The sequence below is a fragment of the Cariama cristata genome, unplaced genomic scaffold, assembly GCF_000690535.1.
Source record: "Cariama cristata isolate BGI_N322 unplaced genomic scaffold, ASM69053v1 scaffold298, whole genome shotgun sequence".
Classification (NCBI taxonomy): domain Eukaryota; kingdom Metazoa; phylum Chordata; class Aves; order Cariamiformes; family Cariamidae; genus Cariama; species Cariama cristata.
The window spans coordinates 51,951-61,655 of NW_009631402.1; the positions used below are offsets into that span (position 1 = coordinate 51,951).

Here is a 9,705-nt window from a genome sequence, read left to right on the forward strand (position 1 = left end):
CCCAAATATGAACCAAATCCCCACTATCATGAAAATGCTACAACACAGATAAAATCCTCCTCTTCAGATGGAGAGAGCAACACACCATCTCCTTTGCCAAATGAGTTAGATGCACAAAACTCGCCTTCCAAGTCTGCTGCAAAGAAGACATTGACCAAAAAGTATAATACAGCTTTAATTGACCCAAACACTGAAACAGAGGACAGTGAGTCTTCATGTTGTAGAAGAAGTCCTTGTAGAGGAAAAAGTGCTTTCAGAAAACTAAATCAAATAGACAGTGATGTGGAGGAACCTAACACTGTGGAATCAGCATGCCATAAACTAGACCATAGGACTCCGGATGAAAATGGTATACAGGGTGAATTCACAACTGCTAGCCAATCTATGGGTATGTAATTGTAAAAATGTGCACTCTTTAATGAAAAATTTGGAGATTTCACATCTGTTACTACTTTTGCAATTGTGTAAACTTCATACTTTGAAAGTTTAGTATGTGGCTAAAGTTTTAGTGCTTGCAATGTAAATAATTTATAGCCATTGCATATAAAATGTTTTTGTGGCTGTTGACATAACTCTTGAGGGAAAGGGCTGGAGATGAAACACTGTCTTCCTAAATCGGATTAATTTTTCAGTTGTGTGACCTTTTTTCACACAAAATCATTTTGTAGATACCACTTTGCATCACTTAAGACTGTAATTGATAAGGAAAGAATTGCAGTTGACCATGGATCCTCATAATAGATGTGCATAGAGGAACGGAACTAAGATTGTGTGAGCAACCTTAATTCCAGTGTCTTCTAGCATTTGAAGTTTTGCTTCAACACCATTAAGTTCTTTAATGTCCTGATAGAAGGTATGTAAAAAGAGTAAGGAAATAATTTTAAAAAAAAAAAAAAAATCTCACCTGACCTCTGTGTTACATATGGAGAGGCATTCTCCAAGCATCGCTGCTATGGAGGCTGATTTCGGTGGTCTGGAACAGCGTTTGTGCCAAAGTGAAGAAAGGAGCTGACATACTTTTAAAGGCAGATGAAAGAAGTAGGAAAAAATGTTTTCGCTGCTCACTGCGAGGTTTGGATCCCTTGGAGGCGTATAGTACCAAACATCTGGTCGTGCAGACACTTTTACTTTAGTCACCGATAGTATTCCTACTGACTTAATTTACACAGTGAGTAATTGCATAGCTTATAGTACAAGATGTGAAAAGATTACCAATCATATGGTCTAATCTGTGTGTTGCAGGCCATTACAACTTTAATATCTTTGTGGGTATAAACACTCTCCTGCTTTCTTATCTAAATTTATTAATTTGTGATAACAGTGTCACTTCTCCTAGAAGATCTTGGTGGGGAGTTGGGGGTGTGTGTAGACCTGCTCTTGTTTGAACATATTTTTCATTTTATGTGATTGTTACTGTTTATGGTACTGCTGCTGTATGATACAGTTTCATGTGTCTTGGATGCTGCTACTGTTACTTGTCTGTAATTATCATAGAATCATAGAATCATTATGGTTGGAAGAGACCTCAAAGATCATCAAGTCCAACCTTCTACCCAACGCCACCATGCCCACTAAACCCACTAAACCATGTCTTGAAGGGCCACGTCTAAACGTTTTTTGAACACCTCCAGGGATGGTGAGTCCACCATCTCCCTGGGGAGCCTGTTCCAATGCTTAATTAATTGGAATGTACTTTATGACATACGTTTTTGGTAGGATTACATTTCTCTTTTTTTATGGCTGCATTGTATTTGGTGGCTGAGGGTCATTCTGTTGCTGAGTAAACCACTCAGACTCTCTTGCTCAGCTATTGCAGATGATGCACCCTTTCATTAATGCAGACATGCTTATCGGTCACAGTCCTGGTTTAAGGGTGAGACTCAGTGACACTAACCATATGTTTAGTCAGCTAAATTTAGGTGCACTGTGTACCTAAACTTCTCTTTCAAGCAGATGGAAAATGGTGATGTAGGCATTGGGTTTTCTGCCCAGCTTTCAGGTGTTGCTCCAGAAGGCTGTGGTCTTGACTCTGCCAAATACATACGTATGTCCTGGATATCCTAGGATGTCTCAAAAGACAGCAGGTGCCTCTTTGATAGTATAGCCAATGAAACCAAGAGACCTCCTCTCCTCACCCTAAAGCAGACATAGAGTAGCTGTTCAGTTGAGTAGCTGTTCAGTTGAGTAGCTAAATACTCTGATTATGGTCTCCATTTAACATTGCGAGACACTAGATGCCTACTGAACATGGGAGCCTAAACTTAGATGCCTTGATCTCAGACTAAATCCTGGTGTTGGACTTACAAATCAGTAGGAGTTGATACCTAAACAACTTTGAAGAAATCATCCAAAATACCTATTTTTTTATTACTTAACTAATCCTGTTTTTATTGCTCAATACTTGTATGAGATGTGATTGTTCTCGATACCAATTTTTATTGTTTAGGAATCTGTCAGCAATAATCACAGTAGTATACAGCCTACTTCTTGTGCTAAGGTCTTTTCAAAGATACTGAGTAAGATTAATTCCCAAGTTTGTCCCTGTGGAACTCTTTCCAAAGTCTTACTTCAGCTTCTCTGTTGAAGTATTCTCAAATGCAGGTGGTCTCCGTTTTTTCCGTTAGCTAGTTCGTTGCCCTATTTACTGTTATAGAAATCCTGGCTTTCTTTAATAGGTGACATCCTCCAGTGACACCATAACCAACACTTCTATTTTTGTAGTTGTTTAGATATATCGTAGAGCCGCCTTCTAGGAAAAGTCTGCTTATGAAGATTTGAGGTTTTCCTGGCATGAGTTATTAATTTTTCACTGATTCCCACGTAGTTTATTATTTTTCCCCTCAAAATCTGTTCTGAAGTCTTGCATGGTAGTAGAGAAAGACTAGTGAGCCTGTAGCTGTCTGTATCTGCTTCTTTATTGGGTATAGCTGTAACAGTCATTATTCTTTATTTCTTCTGATGCTGTTTCCCAAGTGACTAAATACGTGGAGAGGGTGGGGAGTGAATTTACAGATACTCTTTGTATGTAGCAAACAGTGAAGTTTCACAGACATTTCTAAGCTGCTGCTCCCAGGAGAGCTGATCCTCCATTCTACCCTCCCTAGCAGCATGTTCCCAAGCTGCCTTTTCCCGTTTACCAGCACAGGTCTTTGTATAACTGCACAGCGAATCTGATCATGGGACTGATTCAAGTTAAAAAATAATAAGCTCGTGACTGACTTCCTCAGTCTGGTCCACTGTGTGTGGATGTATTTGGTGTCATGGAAAGAACCAGCTAGGGATGGGAATAAGCAGTTATATTAGGGACCAAATGAGACTGCCCCTTTTGGTAGCAGTACCAATTTATACTGTTTCAAAGGCTTCATGGAACTACAGGATAATTTCATGGTGGATTTTAGTCTAGGTCTCTAGATTTATTTTTTTCAGGCATTTTGCAGATTAAAGGACGGTTTCTGCTGTGTTACTTAGAAGAAACTTTTCACACTTGTTCATATGCATGAATAAAATGTCAGCTGTATCACAGTTATTATGAGCAATCCCGAGCAAATCTGAGGTATGTAAAATTAGTTTGGTCTTCAAAGATGTAGTATTTGATGTTTAAATATACTACTATCTGTGATTGATACAGATGGATTACACAAAATCAGGCTAAACTATAGTGAAGACTCAACTGATGGCAGTAAACTAAATGAAGATGAGCTTATAGATTTTTCTGAAGACCAAGATAACCAGGTAAAGAATTTAGCAATTTTATTTGGGAAATACGAACTGTCGTGTTGTGTTTTGAATGGGCAGCTTAAAAGCTGTATACACATTGTAAATGTGCGTTGTCTAAAGCTAGTTATCTTTACAAGTGTCAAATCCAAAGCACTGGTTACCTACAAAAATTTGCAAATTAGCTGACAGAAGAGAATTGTACATTCATTCCTTAAACTATTTAATAGGAAACTGCTGTACTGATCCTGCATTTAACTTTGTAAGTCTTTTGCATATTGGCAGTATTACACGATGATTTTAGTGGAAACTCTGAAAGTCAACACGTTTCTGTCTTTCATCTCCCCCACCCCCGTGTTTATCTACCAGACCCAAGAACAAGTTACTCTTCTTTCAGCTGCGTTTCCTGGACTATCAGAGGCTATCAGATACGCAGTCCAGGAATTACTTATTTTTCACCTTTGAGTCCAGAACAAGCAATTATTTTCCAAAGTCTGCAGCTTCCAAATAGTATGTATATGTGTGCACACCTATAAAAGCTCCAGTTTATGTTGAAACCTAGCTATGCTTTTATACAGACTCAAGCCACCTCTCCTGTCATGCCACTTGCCCAGACATTCTGTGATTCTGTGATGGAAGTGCCTTTCTGTCTATTTTGTAGCAGTTAAAGTTCCCAGAAGATGGAGAAAGTAGTAGAGTGCTTCTCCTCTCAAGTACATGGCATGAAGGCAGGGAAGAAAGCACATGGCCAGCTGTGTTCCTTGAGAGGAGGAAAAGATGCCGAGTTCCCTGGTTGCATTGTAGCTTAGAACTTAACTCAGGCTGAAGCTGTTCCTGGTATCTTCTAGAATGCACGAAGCAAGTACAGAAATGGTAGACCTTGACAGCCTGAGTGCACCTTCACATCTGCCAAAACTGGAGTTGAGGCTGCAGCAGAAACAAGTGTATTAGGAACTAGGCAGTAGTTTCTAATAAAACAACATCTTCATGGCATAGCATGAGGATTTCAGTCATAGGATCCTGCGTGTTAGTGAACTGTACATAATTCTCACCAAAAATTTCACAAATCATGCTGAGATGGGAGTTCCCATTTTTGGAAAGCTTCTCTATCCCTATGACACGGTGGCCTGTAGTAGTAATAGTGAACTCAGCAGAAGGGTAAGAAACCATGGGGTTACTTTTACATACAACAACTTAGTGGTTTTGTTCATAAAACTTCCATATCCTTCATAGGAGTCAATATTGAAATCAAAAGGTTAAAGGATATTCCCAGGTTTGTGGCATGGCTGTTTTTGCAACCCATGATACGTAATATCATGGTGGTTTAATTTCCCTTGCCATAAGAACCGAGTTGGTGCCTTCTGGGACCAAGGTAAAATTTTACTTCTGAGTTGATTGCAGATTTTGTCTCATTTAATCCAGAAGATAACGTACATGAAACCACCAGGCAAGTTTCTAGTGATGATTAGCAAGGGAAAGTATTGATAATTTGGATTATAACCAAAAAATGGAGATACACCTCTTTTAAGCCAGCAGTGCTTTGAAAATGTCAGTTGCAGCTTTTTTGTAGTTTCAGCAGTTAAATAAATAGTACTGTTGTCTCTGTGTCCTGCCAGCATGGATTTGCGAAACTACTTGACTAAAAGTTGGTAATGCAAACTTTGCAAACAATGAATGGTGTCAGATTAAAGCTACCATTTCTTTATTAAACTTATGTTATTGGTCTTGAATAAAAATGGTGAGTATAGCAATAATTTCTTTTGCATCTGCTTGAAAAACAATATTAGCTTTTAAACACCTGCAAACATATTGCTTCTGTAGGAAGACAGTAGTGATGATGGTGGCCTCATAGATGATAACTGTAATTCAGAAATGGGACAATGGCACCTGAAGCCTACTGTCTGCAAACAGTAAGTATTAAAACAGGTAAAATGGAAATTTCATAAAAGTTTATGAAATTTGAAAGACAGTAGTCATGGGAAATGGTCATACATCAGTCTTCAAACGCTGTAATCAGCATGTTGTTAGTGTTTGAGAGAGAATTTTGTACTCTGTAGTATCATCATCTTCAGTAAGCAGAAAATTTAATGAATGAAACTACAAGTGAAAGAATAGCTTTTTGGGTTTCTGCTAAGCCTGTGTGCTGCTTCAGGCAATTTAAGATTGTTTCTTCAAATGTGACTGTTCTTTGATATCTTGCACTTAGATTCCTACAAAAAGAAGGTGCCGAAGCATGTTTATATGTATCCTTCTGTAATAATATCTTTAAATGAAAATAATTAACTTAAATTGATACAAGAAAACCTTTGACACCATTCAAATTAGTACAGGAAAATAGGAATAATTTTAACTGCCCCCATTTCTTATCTAAATGTGTTGTAGCTGTTTATTGTCTATTTCCGTTCTTAGTAGTATTCTTTTTTTTTTCCCCTCTCTGTTCTTAGCATTATTCTTTTTTCTCTAATAAGAATGTTCCACAATACTAAGTTCAGTTACCTTTTTTCTTTGTTTAGTTTTTTTACCTGTTTTGGATTTTAAAACTTTCATTTTTTTTTTATGTTTGAAACTCATAAATTTTTCGTTAATGATCATTGATTGCAGTTGCTTGCATTTTGGTATGACAGAAATGCATGATTCCAAATCTAGAAATATTGTTACTAGGATTGAGGTCTTCACAATTTCGTTTGAATTTTTTTACAATTATTTATCCAATTTTATATTTCCTTCTTTGTGAATATAATGGTTACTAGAAAGGTAGAAGCTTTCACAATACATTCTCATGGTGCAAGATAAAATTTATATAAATTATATACGTAATTTATTCCATTTATACATGATATGGGAGGTATATGAATTGTTCTTAATACATTTTCATGAAGGGGTAAAAATCCATCTGTGCTGTGAGTTGTAAGCATATTTATGAGCTTCTGATTATAGCTGGGCTAAATTTGTCCCATTCTGATGATGGATTATCTGTACATAATAGTTTCCACCAGACATTGTTTTAATCCAGACATGAAATTTCATCTTTGACTCTTAAGTATCAAAAGTCATTAAGGGTACTTAAATACTTTAATATTAGCATATTTTTAAATTACTTCTATATGAAAAAGAAAATTACCTTGAAAAGGCTTTCACTTCTTCTCCACTCCCCCCAAAGTACTGGGTTGGGCATTTTTAAAGAGCATTGCCTGTATAAATAACAACTTTCTTTTCTCAGAAATTAAAACATGTACAAGTAAAAGCAAACATTATTCAAGTGATTATATGCTTGTGCCCAAAAGATTGCATACATGTAAAATAATTTATAAATGCAAACAAACCTATACATAAATGCATGCAGCTGTTTTGTCTGAATTTACTAGTTTGCAGTTTCTCTAAAGGACACCTTGTCTGAACGCATGTGCGTTACTGCTCAAAAAGAGAAAGCAGAGCTTTGTGAAAAGTAATTTGCATCCTGTTTATCCCTGAAAATACATCTAATGCTGAGATTCTGAACTCTGGTATGCGTTAGCGTTGATGTATAAATCCAGCTGTTGCATATAAGGCAGCTGCTATGGTGGTTCTGCTTATAGGTGCTGCAAAGGTGGCATCCTCTAGCTCAAGTGATAGGGTGTAAGCACCTCTAGCGCGTGAGAGGGTGTTCAGGCAGGCTTGGCTCTCTAGAAGATGTTTGTTTATGGATATGCCATTTTTCTGAAGTCTATAACATAGAGTACATATCTGTTTTGTGGGTAACTATCAGGGAGATTTCGGATTTATTGGTGGGACCGCTTCTTGAACGTGCATACCTAGTGTGGTCTTGGGTGCTGTGGACTGTCCCATCTGCTCTCCAGCGGCTACTCCAGAAGGATGTTTGTGGGTTCTGTGCCACACTTTCTAGTCTCTTGCCAGTGTCCCAGATCGCTGTGCATCTAAAAGAGCAGTGGACGCCTGAGGAGATCTTAGGCAACTAGATTTTACCTGTAACAAATGCTTTCAGTCTGGCAGTACTGTATTTTCTAAGTGTATTCCGAGGTCCTCTGTAGTTAGTGTATGGTTAAATCTAAAGATAACTTTGCATTTAGCTATCCCAGTGAGGGGATTACAGCAGTGCTGGCAAAACTTCATAGTATTGATCTAGTTTTGTTCCCAGTCACCCCACAGATTAGTTCATAGCTAGCTAGCTGTGTAACGTTGTGTTCTCCAGAGGGCTGTGACAGTATTGTGTACTTAACAACTGTGTTCTCTCTTAGGCCCTGCATTTTGCTCATGGACTCACTGAGAGGCCCTTCCCGGTCAAATGTTGTGAAAACACTACGGGAGTAAGTTTCATATCTGGATTTTGGGGTTTTGTTTTGGGGTTTTTGGGAGTGGGGTTATTCTGGTTTGGTTTTTGCCCAAAATTCTGCAAGAAAAGTTTGAATTTACATGGTCTTTTATCATAGATATTTAGAGGTGGAATGGGAAGTCAGGAAAGGTAACAAAAGAAGCTTTTCCAAAGATGTCATGAAAGGTTCCAACCCAAAAGTGCCACAACAGAACAACTTCAGTGATTGTGGAGTGTACATACTGCAGTATGTGGAGAGCTTTTTTGAGGTAGGTATACCTGTTTGTGTACCTGGTTTTTGGGGTCTCCTGCAGCAATCAAATATGAGCTATTAAAATTATCACAATAATAAAAGGCTCTCTAGTGTAGCTCTTACACCTATTTACTAGATTATGCATTCTAAACTGATTTTATACATTAACATACTTTTTTTTAAAAAAAATAAACTAATTATTATTAGTTGCCCATATGTATTGGAAATCAGAAGCCATGGAACTTTCTGAGAGAATATTAAGAAAATGTATTTAGAGTCTTCCTTTGTGTTCTTAGAGTGCATACCCTTTAAAATTATCCAGTAAGAAACAGAGTTCAAATTTGAGTTCAGAATCTTAAAACTAAAGATGTGGTACAAAAAGCTTGCTCTTTTTTCCCCTAAGAAATGTGACTCCAAATAAATTCATTAATACGATACAGCTAGGTTTTTTTAACTTGTATTAAAAGACGTAAGTGGAATCATTACAGCTAAATGCCGAATGTTGATTCCATTGAAGAAATTAGTTAAAATCTTACTTTAACTGTCCTGGTCTTCGAGTTGCATCTACTTGCACAAGTAGAGGCATTAGCACCTTCAGGTCTGGGTTGGGAGAAGAAATGATGTCAAGTGACATGTCACCTGCATGGGACACTAACTCTGTTTACAGTCCATGGTACTTTTTTTAGAGCACTGTTCCTAAACTCGCCTGTGACTAACCCTTTCCTGGGAAAGCTGGCAGTTTCTTCTCCATTCCTCCACCTCTTCTCGTTCATACTTTATATGAGAGCAGCAAGGCTTCAGCAGAGTGCATCCATCCAAAGCCAAAAGCTTTTACTTTACCATCAAGTCCTTGCAAGCTTAGGACCACCCTCGGGCGCTCTCTGTTTTGTACATGGAGGATGTGAGGAGCATCCAGGTTTGAATAATTTTAGCCCCTTCCTTCTTGCAAATTGATGGCTGAGTTACGTCAGGCTGAACGCCTGGTCCTGCCTGGTCTTGCAGTACGCAGCAGCTCTGTCCGTGGGGGAGCAGGGGTGGCACGTTGGTGTGTCAGGTAGCAAACCACGGGCTGTTCTCAGAAGGAACACTAGTGGGGAAGGAAAACCTGTACCGGCTGCACGGTACTTGCCTCTCTTACAGTTACGGCATTAATAATGTCAGCTGCTAACGTATTTGAAAAATCGCACAGCGTGTCATTGTTTTCAGCAGCTGTACCAACGGAACGAGGAGTAGGTGGGGAGCGATGCTTAACTGATGTTTGTAGACTATCCAGGCACGTCTTTTTCTTCTGTTGGGATTTACTTGAACTATCTTCTTTTTAATAGTGATGCGTATGTTTTAAATCCAGGATGCGTTGGGCGGGGCGGGTAGTGTCCTAAGGACCATACCTGTCGGCGCTGCCCCTTCAGGCCTGCCCTTCGGCCCCCGG

General features: G+C 38.5%; 2 protein-coding genes across 2 annotated transcripts in view; both read left to right on the top strand.

Moving 5' to 3' along the window:
• The window catches only part of LOC104155970 (sentrin-specific protease 6-like), a 48,141-nt gene extending 47,604 nt beyond the window's left edge, over positions 1 to 537 (top strand). Inside the window, 1 exon segment of the mRNA XM_009705927.1 lies at positions 2 to 537. Coding sequence (XP_009704229.1) covers positions 2 to 52 — 51 coding nt within the window. The 3' untranslated portion in view covers positions 53 to 537.
• LOC104166100 (sentrin-specific protease 6-like) lies at positions 98 to 8,292 on the top strand (the record flags this gene model as incomplete). Its single annotated transcript, XM_009705928.1, has 5 exons — positions 98 to 388; positions 3,629 to 3,732; positions 5,536 to 5,624; positions 7,950 to 8,018; positions 8,142 to 8,292. Coding segments are annotated over exons 1-5 (417 nt in total), but the record flags the coding sequence as incomplete, so codon positions are not given.
• Positions 8,293 to 9,705: the final 1,413 nt, after the last annotated feature.